The sequence below is a fragment of the Phyllostomus hastatus genome, unplaced genomic scaffold, assembly GCF_019186645.2.
Source record: "Phyllostomus hastatus isolate PE091 unplaced genomic scaffold, TTU_PhHast_1.1 phas_scaffold_501, whole genome shotgun sequence".
Taxonomy (NCBI): Eukaryota; Metazoa; Chordata; class Mammalia; order Chiroptera; family Phyllostomidae; genus Phyllostomus; species Phyllostomus hastatus.
Window position 1 is genome coordinate 28,018,674 of NW_025334033.1, and position 25,969 is coordinate 28,044,642.

At 41.2% G+C, this 25,969-nt stretch overlaps 1 protein-coding gene across 3 annotated transcripts in view; it reads right to left on the reverse strand.

Moving 5' to 3' along the window:
* CSNK1G1 (casein kinase 1 gamma 1) overlaps positions 1-25,969 on the reverse strand; it is a 164,107-nt gene that overhangs the window by 6,922 nt on the left and 131,216 nt on the right. For 2 of the 3 annotated variants that reach the window (XM_045822459.1, XM_045822462.1), the window contains 2 exons: positions 17,735-17,845; positions 6,120-6,226 (listed from right to left, as the gene is read on the reverse strand). In XM_045822459.1, coding sequence (XP_045678415.1) covers positions 6,120-6,226; positions 17,735-17,845 — 218 coding nt within the window. The remainder of the gene's footprint in view (positions 1-6,119; positions 6,227-17,734; positions 17,846-25,969) is intronic. The other variant, XM_045822461.1, reaches the window with a different exon arrangement.

Sequence of the window (25,969 nt, forward strand, 5' to 3'; positions counted from 1 at the left end):
TTTTTCCAATCCTTCCAGGTTTAATGCCAGGAATATTCACATGGAAATAAAGAACTGTTGCCTACTTCCTATACCCCTAAGTTCTCCACTGTAGCTAAGAACCCCTCCTTTTTCGGTCAGACCACTTGGTATTTCCTACACCCACCGAGGCAGTTATTAAAAATTCAAAGAATGTTTCTTAGAATGCAAAAATAGACATCTGCGCAGACATGATGGGCTTTAACAGTATCTGAATGAATCAAACATGGATTTTGGAAACAAGAGCTTCTTAAGGGGGGGGTTTAAGCTTTTGTAAGAGTATTAATGACATTTGTGAAATACCATAATGGGTACGAACACAGGTACTAAACAAAGTGTCGTGTGTATTGGAGACTGAATGCATTCTTTTAAATAAAATGATCTTTATCTGGACACATATGCTTTAGAAGGCAGAGATTTTCCAAGTCGGATGTCCTGAGATCAGTATTGAATAGGGTAGGGTAGGCCCCACGGGAGCACCGGGACTTCAGTCAGGTACCTGTCCCCACACCCGTGACTTTCAGAGGGCCACCAACACTGAGGCCTGTTTCTGTTCTTACTCTTTTTAGAGGGTGCTAAGATGATGATTTTGTGTTTTTTAGTAAGAGCAACCATAACAAAGTTTGAAATGCTGTTAGTATTTAGTCCACTTCAAATGACACTTCTTTTTCACCGCTTCTCAGGCGAGCCGTAAGAATGAATGTCTACTTATAAGCATGTCACAGCTTGATGTGCGGTGTCAAGCTCACCTGACTGAGGAGACTGTCAGCTGTGGCTTAGGGCCCTGTGTCAATTTTTGCTGGTTACTATAGTTAAAGCTTTAACAGTAGCAGAAGCTTTTAATAATTCTTTCCACAAGAAACAGGACCCGTGAAACTTGGTCAAAGCCAGACCAAACCCAGACTGGCTCCGTGCAGATGTCTTACTATCAGAGGAGAATACAGGCACGTGATGAACTCTTTTTGGGTTGCAGGTTTCCTCCCAGTTGATTCCTTGATTGGATGACCAGAAGTTCCTAACATGCTGCAGACACTTGATCTATTCTCCCTGTTCACAAGCCACGAACTGCTCTTCCCCCAAGCCTCTGAGCCACTTGCCTCTTCTACGAGGCTGCCAAGTGCTGCCGCAGGGACCACAGCCACAGCTCCAGCACATCCCCTCACTCCTGCCTTTGAAATAGGGCGCACCCCCCTCTTCCGGCAGTGACTAGTCCAGAAGGGGGTGATGAGGGCTGTGGCATGGCTGGTGCAAAAGATATGTCCTCTTACGGTGTCCTGGCTTTCTCCCTTCCGCTGCTCCTTTGCTATGCTTTTCTTCTTTGCTCTTCTTGTGCATTCCTCCCCTGCTCTAATATCTGGCTCACGTCCCACAGTATTCGTGAAGTCTTCCTTGACTATCCTGTCCACAGTGACCTCCCCGGTATAATGACGTAAGTACCCTGAAAAGCACGTGTCCTTTCAAGTCTGTGTGTCTCACCTCTCCAGTGAGAAAGAACTAAAGCTCTTTGGGGGGGCGGGGTGTGGAGGGTTGGGACTCGAGGAGATCCCAGAGTTCCAAGCACTGAGTTGGAGGAGCACACTATGGGCCCTGTATTTGCAGTGAGAATCACATGACTGACAACTTACAGGAAAAACCAGGCCACAACACCGTCAGATCACATAGACTCATGTCTGCTAAAAAAGCCCAGTGTATTTCTCAATACTGTGAGACTACAAAATCTATCTCCATGAAAACCACGTGCCACCTCCAATACATCCCTGCCCCTGGGAAACCCCACAGGCAACCTGGCTTAGGGCTGGGAGACCGGTGCCCAACCCAGTCACTGAAGATGAATAGAAACAAAGCAGTCCCAGAGCCCAGCAGGCCCTCATCACCACACAGAACAAAACCCCACACATGCAGACAACATGGGAGAGGCACACTCTCAGACTGCAACAGACCGACCTAGTTAAGGAGCACCTGGAAGGTCACAGGCAGTGTTCAGGAAGAGAGCTGGGGGGGGGGGGCTCTATCTCATAGCAAGAATGTGCCTCACCAAACGTGGCTTCTTTAGGGTTTCCCCCTGTGTGTACCTCACGCTGTCCTTAAGAATGCATTCAAGGAACTTGGAAAAGAGAGGCTCCAATATCTCACTGGCCAAATCAGCCATTGGCCCACCACAGTCTCTTACAGGAAAGGGGGAAAAGACAATAAACAAAAAGTAAACAAAAACCCCAAGACAACAAAATATCCATCTCTCCCCCAAAGGAACACTTTTTTTTTGAAAGACTCATATTCTGAAGATGGAAGATCCAGCTGAGTCAAAAAGTCACAGATTTTTTCAAAGCAGCATATTTCCAGGTAGAGACCAAGCTGCAGAATGTGAGATATTCTGGGAACAACTGTCCGTGGGGTTGTGAGGAATAATCTAAACAACTAATGTAGTAATAAAGTTGTCCTCCTAACTCTGTCCCTCTCTGTCGGATAACATCTGGTTGCATTAATTTGAGAAAACAATTCACTCATCCAGAAACAGAGAGACAATTTTGAACGCTGTGGGATAGATGCTGTTTTGACAGGAGGAAGCAGCAATGAGGTGAGTATGAAAGGAAGACAGAAGAGATTAAGTCTGGTACAGGCCTGCCCCATCCCACCTCACGGACCTAGTTCCCCAGTCTGGGCAGTTATGGCAAAGGTGGAAGCCATTCAGTGTTCCTACAGCATTTTGTTTGGCTTTGCCAATCCCGGCCTAGTCTGGTCCGCTCCCCTAGCATGTGGACTGGAGAGAGGGACTCACCACAGGTTGAGCATTTTCAGGCAGCTACACAGTGTGTAAAGAGAAAAACACAGAAAGGAAGAGAGAGAGAAAGAGATATTAGTCCACAGACGTGAGATGGAAGCGACTCCCTGTGAGCCATGCAAACATGCAGTATGTCGTGTCTGTGTTTAGTTCTTCCTCTGTCAGGGTAGGGTGAGTAGGCCCAGGCCACTTGGTCCCCACATGGAAGTGGGGGGGGGGGACAGGTCCCTGATAGAAGCATCATGATGGGATATGGATCTTGGCGAGGGTAAGGCCCAACAGAAAGAGTTCATGGGCGCCCCTTTCCTGGGCATGTTCCAGGAAGGTAACGGGGAAGGAGCAAATGATCCTGCCTGTAAGAATTCAATCAAACCCCAAAGCCAAGCCATTTGGTACCTACATGAAGTCTTAGTGTGCAATCTGTAAAGCTAACCTCCCACCTATTCAGAGGGAAAGAGAGGTCCCGAGGCTTTCTGCAAGGCTAACATGCCTGACCAAGGTAGCGAGCAGTTAGCTTTTCTTCTAAGGGGGAAACGAGGCCCGGGAGACACTTTATCTGTGAGGACAGGACTCAGAGCGAGGAGGGTCACTGCTCTCAATTCAGGTATAACTGCCAGAGAAGGGCCCAATCCCATGTTTGTTAATTTTCAGGGGAAATGAGTCCTGTATTTGCTAAAGTCAGGGGATAACCAAAAATTCCTAAAGTCAACCAAAAGGCAGCCTTGCCTCACTACCCTTCTAATCAAGTTTAAACAAGGACAAGTGTCCTACAGCCAGAGAAAAAGGAAATTAGATGCTCATTTTATAAATGAAACAAAAACTAAGACCCTGAATTTCTCTCCTCCTTTACACAAAACAAGCTGGGTGAGGAAACCCAAATTAAGAGCTTAGAAGTGAAGGTTTCAGAGTCTGCCCAGTACCTTAGCTGAATCTTAATACAGTAAACAGCCCCTTTTTTCACAAGCAGACTGCAGGAACAAATGACACCACAGCTGAATGTAATGGGGGGTTGTTTGGGGCACCTTGTGCTGTTCTACTCTAGCTGTGACTTCTTCCCATGAAAACGAGCAAGCAGGTGAACCCAAGGCTCCGCCTTCCTCTCCCCCTCAATACACACAGAAGGTCGAGAAGAAAAACACGGCTGTGCCCTGAAAGCTCCCTGGGCAAGATGGGCCGGTAGCTCATGAAATCACTAGGGCAGCCAGCACACAAAATGACCTGAGCTATAAGCTTTTGGATGACACTCGGCCAAATACAATCGCTTTCCTCTGGTTTCTACATCTTGAAGGCTCAGATCTAAGACTGGTGGCGAAGAGACACAGCAGTCCCTTTTTGCTAAATGGGGAGACGTTAATCTCACTTTACGTCCTAGAGTTTAGGTGGTACCAAAGCAGAATATACTAGCTTGGAATCTCTTTGTGTGAGTGACTCCCTATCTTATACACAGGACACAAACACCACACTCACATACACAATTAATGTACACATTTACTGAAATGAAATGAGATGAATGGGTTCAGAAGATAAACCTGTATAGGGCATATTATAAGATTAAAGCCCATTCCATCTTGGTATTTAAAGTACATTATTAAAACCAGAGCTAAACTTCTAGCCTTCAAAGTAACAGCCATGATGGTGAACTGAAAGTGAGGTTGGGTGGCAATGGGTGCAGCCATCTTTCGAGCCCACACAATGTTTGGATCAGACCACGCCGAGGGCAGTGGTTCCCGACCCTGGCTATACATTCCAGTCACCTCGACTTCGCACATTCCCGACGCTCAGGTCATATTCAGACAGATCAGAGCAGAATCTCTGGGGCCAGGATCCAGGCATTCGTATTTTCTAACAAGTGCCAGGTGACTCCAAATTGCAGGCAAGGTTGAGAACCCACAGTGAAGGAGCACCGCATTGTTTACTTGGGAGAGTAAGAGTTTTGTCATGGACACTGAAAAACTGAATACCATTAAAATCTCCAAAGTACCTGAGGACAGGGAGCATGTTTCCTTACTGAAAATAGTCTCTTCCTGGCATTAAAAACTCCCCCTGCCATCCTTATGTAGACGGAGGCCTTATATAAACTGGGGGAGGAACATCTGAAGCTGCCTATATGCAGCAGGGACTTGACAGGGTAGAGTCCACGTCATCCTCACTTGCTTTTATCTACTGGGTAGCAACCCTCAAGTCCTGGCTTTCTAAGAAAAGGACCTTTGGAAAGTAACATGAGCTCAGCACACAGATGGGCAGCAGGGACTGCCACACACAGTGTGTGTGGAAGGAAGACGAAAGCAGGTCTTGACTGGCCTCACCGCCTGACATCCAGAGGTGTAAGCAGGTTCTGGCTTGTAGTTAGGTTATGTGGAGGCTCAAGAGACCACTTAGGATACAATTTCACCCCATAAATATGTTGTCTGCCTCTGAGAACAGGACACTGGGATAGCCTGAATGTCTCAAAGGATTTACAAGATAAACATCTGCATCAGGCTTGGCAGCAGTTACTGATTGGTAAAAGGACTTTCTCTCTTCCTACCTCATTTCTTCTTGCAGGTTAAACCTGGATCTGAATTTGGGATGGGGCAAAAAGGAAACAAAGTGATAGAAATGCTGCTTTTGTAGTAGCATCAGCAGTTACTTCACCTTCCACCCCATATTCTCAGAGTTTAAACACAGAGCATGCAGAGAGCACCAAGGGGCTGGTGGTATGGACGGGGCAAGACATTCACATGCAAGAGCAGCAGAAAAGGCAGCGGGGTAATCTCCTCGACCTCTTGGGATTAGTGTGATTTCCTTTCCTTTCCAAGACCCTTTCATTCATAGGCACAAAGGCTATTTTTCTTGCCTGACATATTTGAGTCCCTCTGAAACCAGAATCACTGAAGTGAGAACAAAATGGCCCTGAAACCCTTGCTCCAGGACTATACAGGCAGAGTGCTTAGCCGAGAACCAGAAATTCCATGCTATGCAGCACGGCCGGGCTTACTGCTGAGACACGCAGATTGTTCTGTGTCCCACAGGGAGCAAGAACCTCCAGGGTGCCAAGAGCCTCATGACTACTATTTATTGTAGGTCTTCTACCACGATTCTCTTAGTTCACTATGTCTTCTTCCCCATGTGAACCAGAAAAACGTTGACTGCCTCCCAGAAATCACAACTAAAGAAGGGCAGCAGCAGCCTTAGGGTTCCATGCAAAAAATAAAATGTTCAAAACGAGAAAGCTGTGGACACAAGCATGACGAATTCAGTCTGAGATGAGCAGCACACAGAGAGGAAGAGACAGATAAAAGATTTTTCAGTCTCTGAGAGCCCCCATGAAAGATGAACGTACTTAGCTTCCTCCACTACCTCCACCTCGGCGTGAGCTGTGATTGGTGCATTGGAGTGGGCTCCCGTGGGGTCATCGACATTCAGCTCTCCATTGGTTGAGCTAACCACCTGAAACAGAAAGACAGAGTGTGACAGACGCCATGACAACAGGAGCCTCCTGCCGGTGCCAGAGAGAGGGCCACTAAGGGAGAGCTGGTCTCTAGCTTAGGTACTAGTCAGGCAGTATCTGGAATGTGTGTTTTCCTGGGTTAAGTGGCCAACTGTCCTAATTCAGGAAAGGTGCCCAGACCCTATCATGTGAGAACATAAAGTTCAATCGTGTAATCGTATAACGATAATCACTGAAGGCCTACACTGTGTCAGGGACTCTACTACAGTGCGTGCGTGTGTGTTGGGTATGTGTAAAATTAATCCTCACAAAAAACCCTATGCAATAGGCCATACTACTCTAATTGTGCTCCTCTTAACTTACTGTACTGTAATTGTATATCGACTCAGTGATGATGCTAAAAAAACTCTACAGAGGAAATCAATAGTGGGCATTAGAAACTATAAGCAATCAAACTTTCCTTCAGAAATTTCTTCATGGCTTTGACCATCGGTTTGAAATTACTCAAATAACAAGACTGCCATGTCCTCTCTGGTGAGAGGGCGGACAGTAAGGAAACGCTTTCCTTTGGAAGACCAGTCGTATTTCAACAACCTTTATTTCAGGTTCAGTGTCATTCCATGTCTCACTGATGGTCCCCGAATTGTAACTGAAGGTTCTCACTCCTGTCATCTGGTTAATGTGGACCCGAACAGGCTTCTCTTGCTTGTGCAGCTGCTTCTGCCACCTGGCTTCATTTCCAGCACATGATTCCTGTTTATGTGGGTGCTGGGGAGTGGGAAAAGGGACCCCGCTGCACAAACCACTCTGCTGTTAAGGATCTTGGCTGAAACATGGGAGAGAACCACAAAATAGAATAAATGGTTCAGATAGCATATGCACTTGGGTAAGTGACTTTATTTAGCTGAGACTGTTTCTTATAGGTTGATGTGGAAATTATACAAGGATATGTGTAAGGCAGTGTCTGGTACAGTACCTGGTGCACAGTAACAGAGGCAGCATAGCACAGTAAGTAAGAAATGGGCTCTGGACCTAGTCAGCCCTGGGTTGGAACCCTAGCTCCACTACTTACTTGCTGTGGGTCTTGGGCAAGATCCTCAATCTTTCTGTGCCTGAGCTTCCTAATCTGTAAAATTCAGACACAGTGCTGCTTATCTAATTGGGTTACTATGCAGACAATCTACAGAAAGTGCTTAGGCCTGGGCCATGGTACATAGCAATGGCTCAATAAATATTCATATTACTGTTATTCTCCCTTTATAAGTGTTTATTTTTTAAATATATTTTATTGATTATGCTATTACAGTTGTCCCATTTCCCCCTTTCATTCCCCTCCACATAAATATTTATTCTTATCTCCCTCTAGTTCTGGGGTCTTTATCAGCACTTAATTCGTAAAAATTTCCTGCAGAGTCATAGAGAGGAAGGTGGGAGGAAATGCTTAGTATAAACAGTCTTTAGGGTATTTATTCAAAGAAGAAAGGGCAGACAAGGTTAAGTACAACACTAATTAGCAGTGTATGCCCACCATTACTACTAAATTAGAAATATTTATTGTCCTTATTAATAAATACATGCTTTAAAAATGAAAACGATGCTGTATGGTTAAAGAAACCTACAACATTAAATTTGGACTTACCCAAGGGAGACCCAAATTTCTGCTAGCGATCCAATTTAGCATCTCTGATTAATGGAACCATCCGATCTTACTTATCTCTTGACATGATATAATAAATACTGTATAACATTATATGTAGTAATCTTGCCACAACAAGTTTTTTCTGAATCTAAGTGTGATGAAAACAAACTGACAAATCCAAGCTGTGGGACATTCTATAGGACAAAAAGGCTGGACTCTTCAAATAACAAATATGTCTTTAAAAAATCTTTTCTTAGCCCTGGCTGGCGTAGCTCAGTGGATTGAGTGCGGGTTGTGAACCAAAGCATCGCAGGTTCGATTCCCGGTCAGGGCACATGCCTGGGTTGCAGGCCACAGCCCCCAGCAATCGCACATTGATGTTTCTCTCTCTCTCTCTCTCTCTCTCCCTCCCTTCCCTCTCTAAAAGTAAATAAATTTAAAAAAATCTTTTCTTTTTCCTTTTCAGACAGGGTGACTTTTACAAATTAAAACAGATTAAGAATCTGAGACCAAGAGATTGAAAGAAGACAAAGAGGAATAACAGCCAAATGCGATGCATGAACACTGATGAAATCTGGAACACTGTAAAATTATTTTTGGGGACAACTGGGGGAAATATGGTATGAAGTGTACATTAGCTACTATAGAAGTATCATTAATTCTCTTGGCTATGAAAATAGTGTTTTGGTTACATGAGAGAATGTTTCTGTTCTTAGGAGATGCAGGCTGAAGTATTTTGATATAAAATGTAGTGATGACTGCAACTTACATTCAGATAGTTTGGTGAACACTCCCCTTACCCCTAAACCCTCACACACAGAATTAAAACAAATATGGTAAAAAAATCTTAATAATTTGTTCATCTAGGTTAAGGATATACACAGGTTCACTGCATCTTGCCCACCGTCTCCCCAACTTTTCTGTAGATTTGAAAATTTCAAGATAAAAAGTTAGGGAAAAACCAGCAAAAACTAAAGGTTGAGGAGAAAGGATTTGCAGACTGGAGAACCACAGCTCCTCACCCCAATGCTGTCCTGTTAACTTCCTCAGCCTGCGGTTGCTTTTCGTGGGAACGTTCTGGCTGCACACTAGTGCTAGTGCTGTAAGATCACTCTGTGAGTGCAAGGATTAACAGGAGAAATCACAGCAAGTTTCCTAACGAACAATTCAGCAACTATACAAGATGTTCAATAGAATGTCTTGGCCTCTATTGACGTGGACAAAGCAGGAGCCTGCACCACCACTGCAAATGACCTGGTGACTCTGGGTCATGGGACCTGCTTGTGGCGTTTCACACGTCTCACACTAATTTCTCCTTGCTGTGGAGGTCCACAAGTAATGTGCTCAGGCAACTGAAAGAAGAGGTTATCCTCATTTTACAGACTAGACATCTTGTCTGTATCAGTGAGAATCTGGTCTCAAATGAATCAGGCATAAACCTTAATACCAGTTGCCTAAACTTAACTCCTGGGCCTTCAGAGCATCCACTTAATTATTTCAGAATGGAGGTGCAGTTTGTCAAGCCACTGAGCTGCCGCCTATGTGTGCAGTGGAAAAAACAGTAGTGCAGGTGACCAAAGAGCTGGATTCCAGGCTTAGCTCATCCTCTGAGCCTTGGTTTCTCATTTTGTTTGGCTGTGCCAATAACCTTGGTCTTACCTACTTCATAATTACTAAGTACAATAATATCTAGGACAGCAATTGGGAAAAATTATAAAAACCTTATAAATAAATCATTAGTGTTTTAAACAGTGCTAATAAATTATTAGTATTTGAAAATATTTTTATACTTTTTCTACAGAATTTAAAAAATATAATATCATTTTTAGAAATTTATTTTCAGAGAAAGGGGAAGAGAAAAAGGGAGGGAGAGAAACATCAATGTGTGGTTGTCTCTCATGCACCCCCTACTGGGGACTTGGCCTGCAACCCCGGCACACTCCCTGACTAGGAATTGAATCCAAAGGGAATTGAACCCTTTGGTTCACAGGCCAGCACTCAATCCACTAAGCCACACCAGCCAGGGTAGTATAATGTCATTTAAAAAAAATTTATATGTATATCTGGAATACTAGTATTTATTTTGTTGGAATCACTATTAAAATTAATCCCACATTCCTCTGCTTATATCACACAAGAATAAAGTAATTAATATTTTATGGGATTATCATTGAAAGAAGAGACTAAGGTGAAATATTTTAAACTATTTTGAATTTAAGTCTTTAAATGGGTAACATGCCTTTTGAGAATCTCAAAAATTTGAGTTATCCGTCCCATTTTTCAAAATATTAATGGGAAGAAAAATCAGACCTGTATACCTAAAGAAGAAGTATTTTAGCCGATAATCGACATTTCAATCATACTTCTCACAACTAACATATTCGGTAATTCTCTAGTTTCTCTAGCTATAATACTAAACTCAACAAGAATTATAAATAATTAAAAATTATAAAGATTTGAGCACAATAAATACTGACTAAATGTTATATGATATTCGTAAGTCTTAGGCCCTTGATATGTCTAGGTATTTCCTATATGCTTTATTTTTCATTTTTAAAGTATACTTTATTGATTATGCTACTCCAGTTTTCCAATTTCTTCTCCCCTTTATATACCTCTGCCCGGCACCCCTGCACCTTCCAGCATTCCCCGCCCCCCCCCGGCCACATACACACCTTAGTTCATGTCCATGGGTCGTACATGCATATTCTTTGGCTTCTCCATTTCCCATACTATTCTTAACCTCCCCCTGTCTATTTTCTACCTACCAATTAAGCTTCTTATTCCCTGTACCTTTCCCCCCATTCTCCCTCTCCCCAGTGATAACCCTCCATGTGATCTCCATTTCTGTGATTCTTTTCCTGTTCTAGTTTTTTACTTAGTTTTTGTTTTTCTTTTTTTTAGGTTCAGTGGTTGAAAGTTCTGTTTGTTGTCATTTTAGTGTTCATAGTTTTTGATAAGTCCCTATATCATTTCATATAATAAGGGCTTGGTGATGATGAACTCCTTTAACTTGACCTTATCTGGGAAGCACTTTACCTGCCCTTCCATTCTAAATGAAAGCTTTGCTGGATAGAGTAATCTTGGATGTAGGTCCTTGCCTTTCCTAACACTGAATACTTCTTTCCAGCCCCTTCTTGCCTGTAAGGTCTCTTTTGAGAAATCAGCTGATGATCTTATGGGAACTCCTTTGTAGGTAACTCTCTCCTTTTCTCTTGTTGCTTTGAAGATTCTTTCCTTATCTTACATCTTGGGTAACTCAATTACATGAGTCTTGGTGTGCTTCTTCCTGGGTACAACTTCTTTGGGACTCTCTGATTGTCCTGGACTTGTAAGTCTATTTCCTTTGTCAGATGGGGAAATTTTCCTTCATTATTTGTTCAAGTAAGTTTTCAATTTCTTGCCTTTCCTCTTCTCCTTCTGGCACCCCTATGATTCAGATGTTGGAATGTTTAAAAATGTCCTGGAGGTTCCTAAGCCTCTCCTCATTTTTCTGAATTCATGTTTCTTCATTCTGTTCTGGTGGAATGTTTATTTCTTCCTTTTGCTTCAAATCATTGATTTGAGTCCTGGTTTCCTTCCCTTCACTGTTGGTTCCCTGTACATTTTTCTTTATTTCTCTTTGTATAGACTTTACTTCTTCCTTTATTCTACGGCATACTCAACTGTTTCTGTGAGCACCCTGATTACCAGTGTGTTGAATTCTGCATCTGATAGGCTGGCTATCTCCTCCTTGCTTAGTTCTTTTTCTGGAGTTTTGATCTGCTCTTTGATTTGGGCCATATTTCTTTGTCCCGACACACCGGTTACCTTGTAAGGGGCGGAGCCTTAGGTATTCATCAGGGTGGGGCAACCCACCTTGCTGCATTGTGGCACTTTATGTGGGGGAGGGGTCAGAGAGGGAACAATGCCATTTGTTACCTTGCTCGGCTCTCGCCCTACTTTCTGTCACTTCCCTCACTTCCCTCATGTGGACCATGCCCTTTCAGGTGCTGATTCCCAGGTGGATGGGCTTGTGTACTTTCTAGGATCCCATGGGCCTCTCCAATGGACTCTCCCGTGAGACTGTTTCTCCCACCACCGCAAGCAACCCCATAGGTTTTGAGGCTTTATTTCCTGCGCTGGAACCCTGGATTGTGCGGTTTGTCTTGCTCCCCAATTATTCCTCCTGGCGTACTGGTACTCGAATGTGGGACCACATGGTCCACCTGCCTCCGCCTTGTTGCATGTCCTCTCCATCCCAGCTTCCTGTCTCTGCCCCTCCTACTGGTCCAGATGAATGTTTCTTCTTTAATTCCTTGGTTGTCGACTTCCATGCAGTTTGATTTTCTGGCAGTTCTGGTTGGTTTTTGTTTTTAAATTGGTTGTTATCTTTCTTTTGGTTGTGCAAGGAAGTGAAGCGTACCTATCTATGCCTCCATCTTGGCTGGAACTAGATCACCTACAGGTATTTCCCACGTTTTAATTTAACCAACTTTAGAGTCATATTTCTGAACAACAAAAAATATACTGTCTTCCTGAATTTGGGCCCCTACATATGGAACACCCATGGGAATACTGGAAGGATGGGAATGTAGGGCCCCGCCTGTTAAATAAGTTGGAATGGAAGCGTCCATGCTCTTCATCAGAGTGAACTTCTCTCACTTCAGAGCTCCGCACTCCTAACAGGTCATGGTATCTGCAGGTCATCAAGGTTACACCAAGCATGATTTGAACACACTACCCTTGGGAAGTGAGACAACTCAGAAATACCGGCATCTGTTGTGTTAGAGAAGGTACTACTGAACTGGTTTGCAAAAAAAGCATAACCTTTATCATCTTATAAAAGTTAGGGCTAAAATCAAAGAGGCAGACACAGTGGGGAACAGTGGAGTTTAACATAATATTAGGGAAGTGGCACAACTATCTGTCCCCTATCCAAACGTCAAAGAAGGTGGCAGAACTTAGTTTATAGGGAGTCAAGAAAGGCTGCCTTTTTTGAAAGTGCTGACAAAAACTTTGATTGCAATTCTAGTCTAAAGACACCCCCTCAGAGTGGACAGGAAACACCGTCCAAATGAGTACCCCTATGTTCTAAGAACACAAATCTAGTAAACAAAACTGTCCAAATATGCCTGACTATGAAGTGTTTCCCTTTTAAAATTATTATCTATCTTTGTTTTTTTTCCCAATTATAAAGTAAGCCTGTTTGTTATGAAAAAATTAGAACATTTAAAAAGACAACATAAAAATCACAAGTTTTCAGGGATATTATGTGGAAGTGACTAGTGGGAAATTTGATATATGTTCCCTGAGAACAAGGATATGCAAAGTATTTACATATAAGGACCGAGAGTAAATACATTAGGCTCTGGGGCTACAGAGTCTGTGCCAGTGCTATTTAACGCCACCACTGCAGCGTGAAAGCAGCCGCAGACGGCATGTAAATAAATGAACGCGGCCGTGTTCTAATAACACTTTCTGTACAAAAACAGGCAGAGAGTGGGATTTGGTCCACTGGTCGTGCTTGCCTATCCCTCCTCTACATTATTTCTTTTTTCTTCTGCATACACTAATATATATGTGTTTGTGTATATTCTCTTTTATATTTTTTTCATACATATATGAAAATAAATAAAAATGGGGCCAAATTTTACATACTGTTTTACAACCTGCTTTTTCCACAACATATCTCGGACATTCCTATAATACCCAGAGATCTTCTCTCTCCACTGTATGTGAGCATCGTATTTGTTTAGTTAATGCTGAACTGATGAATGTTAAGCTGGTTCTGATGTTCTGGTATTAGAAACAAGCCAGCAATAAACATTCTAGAGCTGCACTGTCTAATACAATAGCTGCTAGCTGCATGTGGCTACTAAGTACTTAAAACGTGGTTAGTCCAAATTGAGATGTTTATTCTGTAAGTGTAAGATCCATGCTAGATTTCAAAGACTTAATTTAAAAAAAGGTAAAATATTTCTAATATTTTTTAGAAGATTTTACTTATTTACTTTTAGAGAGAGGGGAAGGGAGGGAGAAAAACATCAGCGTGTGAGACTGACCTGTTGCCTCTCACGTGCCTCCTACTGGGGACCTGGCCTGCAACCCAGGCATGAGCCCTGAGTGGGAATCCAACCTGTGACCTTTCAGCTCAGAGGCTGGCACTCAATTCACCAAGTCACACCAGCCAGGGCTAGTTCCAGCATTTTGAATACTGGCTACATGTTAGAACTATTTCAGATATACTGGGTCAAATATATTATTAAAATCAGTTTCACCTGTTTCTTTTTACTTTTTAAAATGTGGTTACTAGGAAATTTTAAATTACAATTGTGACTCATATTTCTCTTAACAGCCATGTTCTAGAACATATTTCTTTAGTATCTGTGCATTTCTGAGGGATATTTATCTGAAACTGGATTAACTAGATTGCAAAGTGTAGATGTTTAAGATTTTAATAGATATTACTAAATTACCCTCCAAAATAATTGTAATTCACATTTCAACAGAAGGATAAGCTATTATAAAACTTATACGTTTTTGCAAATGTGACCGACAAAAACTAATGTTTATATATGTATTTTTAATTGTTACGTTTTACTTTTATCAGAGTTATATAAGCACACTGCATAAAGAATTAGGTATTTCTACAAGGACTGTTACAAAAAACTGCTCAGTCTCTTTCCCCGATTCCACTATCTCCCATTCTTTGATAGCTGACTCTTTTTTTTTTTTACTTACATATCTCTGAATAACATGCATTTTAAATCATCATTTTTGGTATTATAGCCAACTTTTCCATTCATCTATTCTCCCATTATAATTGATCCTGTACTTTTGACCAGATCAACTGGTAGTGTTTGCATCATGACTATTAAAAGTTATTTACACTGCATTATGGAGTACATTATGGTTATCGTTCCTTCTTTGTATAAGTTGTCTTCCTTGGAGTTAATTATCTTTTATTAAAATTTATTTTTACTTATCTTTATTAAAAAAAAAGATTTTATTTATTTTCAGAGAGAGGGGAAGGGAGGGAGAAAGAGAGGGCAAGAAACATCAATGTAAGAGAGAAACATCAGTTGGCTGACTCTTGCACACCCCCATCCAGAGACTTGGCCCACAACCCAGGCATATGCCCTTACTGGGAATCGAACCAGCAACCTTTTGGTTCAAAGGCCAGTGCTCAATCCACTAAGCCACACCAGCCAGGGCTACTCAGCTTTTTATACATTAGTTACTTTCAAGTTATTCTGACACATTGGCATCCTGGTCAATCCATCATTTTGATAAAATTGCTCATAAAGCCTTGTGACTACCTCTGTCTGGGACAGATTATCCTATGTTGGGATCTCCTGACTTCACCATTATACTTGGGAGTCCCTTTACTTCTCTTCTGGGTTGGATCTCTTCTTCCTGGATCCCATATATTTATTTCTTTCTTGGTTTATTCACTCATTTTCATAGTGCACATCTTCTTGTAGCTTCATTAAAAAGGATGCATGAGAGGTAAAATTTTCGAGACCACAGATTTTTAAAAACACCTTTATTCTATTACATTCCAACCAGAATGACAGTTTGGCCGAGTACAGAATTCTAGGTTGAAAATAATTTCCCCCTCAATTTTGAAGGCACTGTTCATTGGTTTCCAGCTCCCAGTACTGCCAACCAGAAATCTGAAGCTATACTAAATCCTGATCCTTTCTTTACACATGACTGGAAGCTTGTCAAGCTTCTTTCTGGGACCTTCAAGGCTTTTACTTGTCCTTGGTGTTCTGAAATTTCACAATGATGCACCTTTGTATGGTTCTATCATCCATTATGGTGGGCATTTGGTGGACCTCTTTGATCTGGAAATAGTCTTTATGAATTCTGGGAAATTATTTTGTTAATGATTTTCTCCCCTTGACTTTCTCTGTTCTCTCCCTGGAACCCCCCATTATTAGAAATTGGACCTCCTGGACTCTCCCTAAATGCTATATTGTTTCCTACTATTTTCATCTTTCTGTCTCTTTACTTTCTAAGAGACTTCCTCTCAACTTTATCTTCCAAACTATTGAGTTTAACTTTTTTATTATGTTTTTATTTTCCAAGAGGTCTGTCTTTTTGCTTGTTTGCCATAAGAGGGTTCCTTTTGAAATCAGCTTCCTTTCCTTGCTTCACAATTACCTATCTTCTGTTTCTGGGGAGATTATAGTAAGGTTTTTGTTGTTGCTGTTGTTTGCTTTGGTCTAATACATGCATTCCTTGGACGTCTGGTACTCCTTGACTGTCTGCTCATATGTAAAAGTGGGAGAATGCAAAGTTAATAGGCACTCTGAGGGCAGGGGCGGGACTTTTAAAGTATGGATCTCACTGCAGAATGATCTGGTTGGGCTATTTCATTAGGGGAAACCGTTTTGAAAGCAAGCTCAGATGATTTCTTTTGGGCTGGTCAGATTCCCCAGAGCCAACTCGATCTCCTGTCTGGAAAGTGCAGACCTGGCTATCAGCACTCTGAAGAACTAAACGAAAGCTGACATCAGAACACACTCATTCACCTAATCTCCATTTTTTATCAGGCTGGTACTCTGCGCCCAAATGTACCTCATCCCCCCTAATATAGAGACCCTCTATTTTGCCTTTTTAAAGAATAAATCTTTGATCTTTGCTGAGAATGGGGAAGAGCATCTAGGGACCTCTGGCTTCTGAAACAGACTTTTAAGGAATCTTCATTATCTCAGCACATGCCCCTCCACACCCACCTCACCTTTAAAAAAGGCCAACTACTGAGCCTTCTGGGGATTCCCCAATGCTCGCAGGCTCTCAGCTTTCCCCTCTACTGGCACAGGGTTCCATCTGCTTGAGAACCCTAAGTCATTTAATAACTGCCTGTCTGCTCTCCAGCTTCTAACATTCTGTTGCTGTTGCCTCCTCTTTTGTTTTCTCCCTCCTTATATGGATTTATGTCTTTCTAAAAAAATTGCTTTATCGTTCTTTTAGTGTCATTTCAGGAGGGCATGAGAACAGATTTCCATGTTTAATCCATCATTTTTATCTAGGTGTTCCTGTGAGGTTTTTATAGGGCCAAAGCTGTCTCCTAACTTCAGTGAATCACTCCATGTCCAGAGCATACCCTAGACGATCAAGCCTATCTAGATGCATTTTTGTGTGCAAAAGGTTTGTCTATCCCTTTGTACAAATTTCTATTTGGCAGCTCTGGGTTCACTTCTGTGCTCCAATTGGTGGTGTCACTTAACATGAGAAAAACATTTTGGTTAAGATTAGGACTGTGACATAAGAAAAGTTAAGAGATACAAGTATTTCTTAAGTATTAGGAAGAACAGAGATTCACAACAATCCAAATGAAGTCAGAAATAATTCCCCAAGGCCACATTTATTCCAGGAGAAAATAGGAATCACCCAACCACTTGGGTACCCACTCAGAAACAGCTGTCTAGGACTAAGTAACATTCTCACCGTATGCACCAAGGCACATAGCATCATGGAATGCACTACATACGCAGTCCTCTATCCAAAAATACTTAATTCTATACACTTCAGGCCTTTACAATTCAGACTGGACACTAACATACTTGTACCCTGACATTATTTTTTATGGTCTATCATGAGTGGATCAAGGTTGTAGAACTAGTTTAAGTAGAAATCAGTATCAGAAGTCAGACATTTCTTAGTCAATGACAATAACCAGCAATCATCTCAACAAGTGACTCTTACAAGTCCATGCAGGTAGAGAATCAGCACAGATATTCAGTTACCTATTTCTATAGGTACCTCGACCTTGCTGTAAGTTTCCATTCTACAAGAGCCCAAGCTTCAGAAGAAAGCCAACATTCTACCAGCCAATCTGGGAAGGCCAGGAAAAGGCAATAAAGGCAGTAAATACCTGCACTGATCCCCCATGGCGGTCTGCAGCCAAGTGAGACGTCAGGTACGAGGTATTGGTCTGCCGGCTGGGCTGGATTTCCCACTCTCCTCGGCGCTCTGATGATGCAGTCTGCTCAGGTATTAGGAAGCATGAGAGCGAGATATTGAAGGAAAGGTGAGGCAACAGCAAGAAATAACAAAATCAAGTACATTAGCAACCCTGAGGGTTTGTTTTTGTTTTGGATTTTAAATTAACAACTGCTGCAAAGCACTGGGAAAAAGTTAGCTTGGCTATATTCAGTTCTGCCTGATGAACCGATATATGACAGTCTTCATGCAACACACCGTCCTCACCCAAGACACAAGAAAAAAATCACCAAAAAGAGTAAAACATAAATAAATACATAAAAATCAAAATTTGGAACCACCTTTTAGCTTCCATATTAATAAAATTTCAGTAGCCACTAAGCAGACCAAATTCAGAATGTTAAGCCTGTTGAACAAATGAATAATCATACTTACAAATCATTTCACTGACTAAAGATCAATCTATCAATCTAAACAGACAGCAGTCAATACAGAAAATTCCCAGCATTAGGAATCAAGATAATATGCCTTTTCCTTAAATAGGGAGCCCACTACTCTTAACATAAAACTCCACAAGGCTTCAACCCAGAGAAAATGAGCTGTGGCAGTGGCTAGAATATGCTTTCTTAGCTAAAAGAATGAATAAACCATCTCTTCAAAAGCAGGTTCATAGATAAAGAATATGAAAAGATGGGGGAAAAAGAAGGCTATAATGTTTTCCTGATTCCTTTAATTAACAGTCCTGAGTCTGGAATTAGAAAAAGTTTAGATGCCACTATGAATTACTTTCTTCTAGAAAGCAAAAGGCAGATCTTTTCCCAGTAAGAGAGCTTTCCATTGGAACTCTTTTTGGATTGTGCTTTCACCTTTGCATCATTCAGGCGCTCTCCACCTCTTTTTTAAATCTCACATTATTCTGATCTTGCTCATATGTGATTTTTTTCTGAAGAATCTGTTTAGGTGCCTCTTCCCCTGTGCCAGATGGCTGAGGAGGTGTTAACATCATGATGCTCAGTTGTAACAGTCCTAAAGCTCTACAAAAATGAAAAACGAGGAGTTGGAGAGGCAGCAATGAGGGATTAGTAAATCAAATTTTAATTGCTGCTGATATAAACAGCAGCAGGGGCTACGATATGATATTGCTGCTCTGCATGAAACCAGTAAGAATTCTATAAATCTTAGAAATGCTCCAAGCTATAAATGTTGTATTCCGTAAAAAAGAAAAGAGTGGTGAAGTAGTGGTTTAAGGCTCCATGTTCACTCTCCCCTTTCTGTTGTAAACAGTTGTTTTAAGCTTACTTATAAAGTCACCAAAAAGGCTTTCCTTACTTTTTTTTTTTTAGATTTTATTTCTTTATTTTTAGAGAAAGGGGAAGGGAAGGTGAAAGAAAGGGAGAAAAACATCAATGTGTGGTTGCTTCTCGTGCATCCCCTTATTGGGGACCTGGCCCACAACCCAGGCATGTGCTCTGACTAGGTATTGAACTGGTGACCCTTTGGTTCACAGGCCTGTGCTCAATCCACTGAGCTACACCAGCCAGAGCTCCTTACTTTTTTTTAAAAGCCTCATATACCAGCTACAGCTTACTCATCTTTGTCAATGGAATATGAAGTCATACAGGTAACAGCACTATAAAGGAACTGGGCCACACTTTCTGATGTTCCTCAGGGAATGAGCATATTCTGTAATGAGGCAGCTGTATTAATTTGCTTGCTATATACTCTTATAATGGGGGGTTTGGTTTCATACTGCTGGTCACATTTGAGAGAACCCAAGCTACCCAAAATATACACCCCCTCCAATTATTTCTGCCAACAGGGATTCAGATGTTTCATTTTCCAAAATGACACTGTGGTTTATAACTTAATCATAACTGTTTTACATAACTTACTGGCAATGTCCATTTTCTCAGAGCACTTAATCTCACTATTCTCACTACTAGAGATTTGGGGATAAATCTGTTCTTCTAATATTATAAGTAATGTCTATAACTAATACCTATTAGTGATAGCCTCTTCAGTTCTCTCTAGGACTTTTTTTTTTGTAATATTGAGGTAGACTATTTAAGCTCCTTAACTACTATACAGAACTGTCAGTTCTCAAGATTTAAATGCTTAAAAAATATCCAGACATTTATAAGCCAATGGGTGTTGTTTTGGGTTCTATGATATGTGTTCAATGCAACTACTTCTTTCATGAGTGCTATTTTGCAAGAAATGTACATAAAATGTCCATATGCTTTTAAGTTTAAGAAAACCTTAGTGTACAGCTGAGTGTCTGCTTAGTGTACAGCTGACCAACTATTATTTCTTCCTCTTCTTGGCATGGATTTTTAAAAAATATCTTTATTAACTTTCAATGAGAGGGAAAGGGAGGGAGGAAAGAGAGGGAAACATCAATGTGTGGTTGCCTCTCACACGCCCCCAACTGGGGACCTGGCCCCCAACCCAGGCATGTGCTCTGATAGGGAACTGAACCAGTGACCCTTTGGTTCTCAGGCCAGCGCTCAATCCACTGAGCCACACTAGCCAGGGAGGATTTTGCTTTGTTTGTCTGTTTAACAGCTAAGAGTAATTTTGGGTCATGTCTGATAAATAAGGTGGGAGATCACTTTATCAAAACAAAAAATGTGTGCTCTAAAGCAATAAAGATGATCTTCTTCTGTTTCATGTGAACTAGGTGTAATGAAAGAAATTCCTAATCAACTATTATTTCAATTTTTATTGACATATATATCAGAAATCTGGTTTGATATTACTATCTTATTCACAGGGCTATGTACTTGTTTATATTCATTCTAGCTAAATAAATAAAAAAGAATCAAGATTTTTGTCTAAATGCAAACAGAAAGATATTTTTCAAAGGGCTAAAAGTCACACTTCATTTCCATCCTTAAGGCAATGTGCTACTTATATTTTAGAGAGAGAAAAATGTTAACATTCCCAGTTGCTTCATAAATGCTTCCAACCGCGACAAAGGAAAAGCACACCACACCACCCTGTACTATTGCCTTCCAATGCCTTCTGTATCCTCTGGAAGCAACAAAACCAAGTGACAGATGCGAACCTGGGGTTGAAAGGTTTATTACTTTGGAAATTGCCTTTTATCGTAATGCTGAGCTCTATGGCTATTCTTTTCTGGAATTTAAGGGCTTGGAAATTTAAGGGCAGTAGGAAGGGCCATTTGCCAGTTTTAGAAAGCAACTGAGTGCCTAGGAGCTAGATGAAACCAAGGACTATCAACAACTACAGTACTCTGCCAATGTGCCTTCCCCTGAAATGTGTTCTAGGCAATGCTGGGCATGCAGGGGTTATGACTAGGCATAATCAGCACAGGAGCTGGGCAAACCAAAAGAGGAAACTGGCATGTAAATCCTTCCCTCTTAGAGATCACTCACGCATGTGTGTGTACCTAAAACAACATCAGGAGCGTCCATGGATAGAAGAGCATTCAGCAAAATCAGTCTCTCTGCATTAATGGAGAGGCAGGGTCCACAAGGAGTGTGTGAGTCCCTAAAGGTAGCAGCATGAATCTCAAGCAGTGGGAATTCCTTGGAGGGACACTTCAAAAATTTCAGTTGTGACTGTATAACTGGTGTGGAAATGCTTGGTAATGTCCAGTAGGTGAGCATGGAAACAAGCAGCGGCAGTCCAGCATGGCATATATCAAAGGCAAAGCTAACAAAAAATACTTCAGGGAAAACATAGAAGCCTGGTGTGAGAAGTCCAAGCCACCACCTGTACCCAGGGCAGAGGAAACAAACTTCTCCCAGAAGCCATTTGGCAGGAATTAAGGGCCAAAAAAGGAGAGAAGACACTAACAAGAGCGCAGGAAAACACAGTTTGAGAACACCTCAGATACCACCCCTATCTATGCCTTAAAAATTATTTCAAATTCTTACTGGAGACAAAGATACTGGTCTGAAGCAAAAGGCAGGCACATCATCTTTCTCCTGCGTAGCAAACAAAACAATCCTACTCTTCACATTAAGCTATTTTGAAAAATTAATTTTGATTACATTCACAAAGAATTTTATCCATTTCACTATTTATTGTTCCCGAAATACTTTTACACAGAACATTTGGGCCTCCCTTGTCAGTCTTCTAAGACCTCATTTTATAATCTTCAGCTATAGTTAATAAGAATAGAGACTGAACCCTGGCTGGCGTGGCTCAGTGGATTGAGCTCCAGACTGTGAAGCAAAGGGTCACCAGTTTGATTCCCAGTCAGGGCACGTGCTTGGGTTGCAGGGCAGGTCCCCAGTAAGGGGTGTGCAAGAGGCAACCACACACTGATGTTTCTTTCCCTCTTTCTCTCTTACCCTCTCTCTAAAAATAAATAAAATCTTAAAAAAAAAAAAAGCTGAGAAACAAAAAACAAGAGCAGAGACTAAGTTAGCAATAAACATACTATATTATATTATCTGTTACAATACTTCCAAGGTACCCAAAGCTGGCATGGTTATTGAAATATACACTTCAATAAAAATAAAAACTTCCTTCTATTAAGCTCATAAAATAGAACCAATTTTCCCATGCTGAACAAAGGTTACTCCGTGTAACCTGTCATGTGTACTAAAGTGACCTCCCATATTCTATAATACATACTTGATCATGTGTCAGTGACATATTTGAATCACTGATAACTTGGAAGAAATTATTACCAAGCTCAATGCTATGCAAGCTCACAGAGATGACAGTATCACTTCTGTGGAGCTCAGAGAAAAACCACGGGAACCATCTAGAGGTTTAAAACTCACTGCTTAAATAAACCCTTGCCCTATTCCTACTCAAAATGGTATAAGGTACCTTCCCTAGGGAATCATTATTTATCTAGGTAGGATTACTCCAGGATCACCTTCCTACAAGGAAGTGCCCTCAGGATACAGGGTGTCTGCTGAAATAAAAAAAATATTGAGGAATGCACATACAAGAAAACTGTTAATACGGCATAGAGAATTAAGAGCAATGGTGAGCAGCAGTGACTAGGTGCTAGAACAGGAGAAACTAAGAAAAAGACTGCATTTTATCCACTGGCTTGCTTCAGTGTCCCCTGTGAAGTTAAGACCCGGAAATGAGGAAGGACAGGCCCATTCTGCACTGAGCTCCATGCAGGAGGGGGGCAGGGCAAGTGTGAAATTTCTACACCCGGGCCCCTGATGGATAGCAGGCAGCAAGTTAGGAAATTGCACACGGGTGCAGATGCAAATTATCTTTGCGCAAACTCATACACCCCCTCAACCAGCAAACTCTAAACCTCGCTGAAAATGAAGGAGTACTCTGTAAAAAGGAAGAGGATATAGAATTAATCAGCTTTTTAAAAAAAGGCTACTGGACTTTAAAAAAATAATAAAAGATACTCATTTTATGAAGATCTGTGACCATCTTGGCTACTTACAAATCTGGTCTAATCTCCCCTTTGGAACAGCTATGCTTATAACATGCAGTAAGCACCACAGCACTAAACCACATATTTTTCTAAGTCTATACATTCCTTAAATCTAATCCCTTGGAGTGTAGACACAGACAAATAAATCCGAACCATTCTTTTACTGGAGGTACATCTTCTTTAGAACTCAGCATGACTGGACTCATTCAGGTTTTGCTGTTTATTTCTGGTGTGTTAATAAGGTGCTGAGTTAGTTTAAACATAGTTCTAGAAGGATGAGGGATCATTTTCCTGCCTAGTCAAAACAGAGAATTTGCAAGTGAACGGCTCATCTAGTAGAAAATTACAAAGTATAAACTCTTTTCCTTAAACATGTGCTACATATATAAAAATTAATTAAGCAATATTTTGAGAGTCAATATTATCAGGGATAGGATGCCACGTCTGGAAAAGTTTAATGGTTCTTGATGAAATAGGACTCTTTCCAACCTCAAAAAAGATCTGTTCTCCCTAACCTTCTGGGCCAAGTACCCTTTCTTCATGTGCCCACAGAAAAGCTACCAGACAAAAGGAGTCAAGGGGAGAAAACGAAATGATCAAAATTGCCGAGGCATGGTAGTACCTGTCTATGTAGCATTTACCTGAGTATAAGATTGTCACAAGCTTAGATTCAAAGTTCTGAAGGAGCAGGAAGCGTGTATATCCTACTTAATGCAATGTTTTATATTTAATGTCTTGAACAAGCACACTGAATAAAACCTTCAACAACACAACATACTCTAATATCAGATCTCTGGATATTGGCAGGTCTTACTTCCTGATCGACGTGGATCAGAAAATGCAAGGGAAGCTTTGCCAGGTAGACATAAGCAGCAGTATGAAAGTTTTCGTCCCCTTCTTGTGGGACGCGGAGTTCTTTAGAGAAGAACCAAAACCATGGGAAGATTTACCATCTTTGGAACTGGGGAAAGACACAGAGCCAGAGTGAAAATGACAGAAAAGACTAACCCATGGGAATCTTTCCGAATGGATCTAGTTTTTAGGAATATTTATTCTGTCCAATCTTATGATTTAATTACAGTTTTCTAGCTGGGTAAAAATTAATATTCAACAATTGTTCCTAAGAATCTGATGTTGTAACAGTTTTAAAAGACAGAGCCAACACAGGTGAGTTTAAATGCAGTTCTTTGAGATCTATTACCGCATCTAGGAACCAGACAGCACTCAATCCAAAACATCTACGACCTATACCAAAGCCATTTTCCCCTGACAATTTTCACTGTGATGGAGAACTAACACAACTGCCTGAATCCAGATCCTGTTGTGTTTTCTGCACCTTTTCCTTAGACAGACAGTCTAGCCCCTATTCTGACTGCCAAGTGAGGTAGAACTGCTCTCTGTGAAAAAGAAAAGAAGCAGGAAGAAAAGTTTCAAATTTATTTTTCATGGGAGGTTAAAATCTATAACTTAAACATCTGACTTCATCTGTGCTCATTCAGATTCATTTAGACAGATTCATTTATTCACTCAACCCATTATGTATCAAAAATACCTACTATTCCAGACATTGTTTTAGGTGTCAGAAATATAGTACAGAACAAAACAACAAAAATCTCTATCCTTTCAAGACTTGTATTTGAGAAAGACCCCCAAAGGTTAAATGTTCTATAGCCAAAGTCTTGGGATAAACCAACATCAAGTTCTCAGCTCCTCCTCTTTTTCCTCCTACTCTAAGTTTGGGGCGAAACAGAGCCCTTTAACTCCCAAGCTCACTACTCTACCACACAAATGATGGGCAGATTTACCCTGAATAAAGAGGGCTCTTTAAGCATTATCATCAATGTCATGTCCGTGCCTCCACTTCCAAAAGCTCTCTGGATTTCTTCTGAGAGCTATCCTCTGCCTACTAGTCATCTTCAGCTGAGATACACTGCTAGTATTTCAAACTTAAGATAACTAAATTCAAACTCCAAATAAATTTCTTCCCCAACTTTCCCATTTCTAGTAATACTACCACCAACCTGCTAATTATCCAGGCTTAAAACCTCAGCAATAGCTTTGACTCATTCTTCTCCCTCAACCCTGACGCCATGTGGCCTGCTAATTCCAGTAGATTCTATCACTGTGCCATTTTCCAGTTCTGTTTCATTTTCACTACTATAGCCCATCGAGGCCGCCCCTTTACTTCTCAAGGGAACTCACTGTCTTCTTACTGTCTGCACGCTGGCTGCCAGGCTATTACTACCTTCTGGGCCAAAAGATTTCTAAATCAAAGTTTTGATCATATCACTCCTCTGTTCTGAAACCTTTAGTGCTTAATTCCTTCTGAAATTAAGTACCAATTCTCCAGCCCAGCATTCCAGGAGCTTCATTAAATGGCTCTAGCCTATCTTCCTAGTCTGTCTCCTTTACCCACACCATATATTTTAGCAAAATGAAACTAGATAATTTGCTGTTACCCAAATTTTCTTTTTGGCTTGACTTTCTTTTGGCTTGGAAATAACTTTCATTTCCACTTAATTCTTCTAAGAGCATTTCAAATGCAGCTGCTTTCATGAAACTCTTTGTCACACTCAGAGTAGATGAAATGTCGCCTTCCAATCCCTGATGACGGTAATTGGCAACTTGGGAAGCTTATCTGTGCTGCCTTGTGCCACAGTCATCTGGCTACCTGGTTTACCTGCTTGTCGTTTCTTTGAGGACAAGGACTCATACTTATCCTGGTATCCCCACGACATACCTCACATAGTAGGTCCTCAGCTAGATTCACTGAGTCAA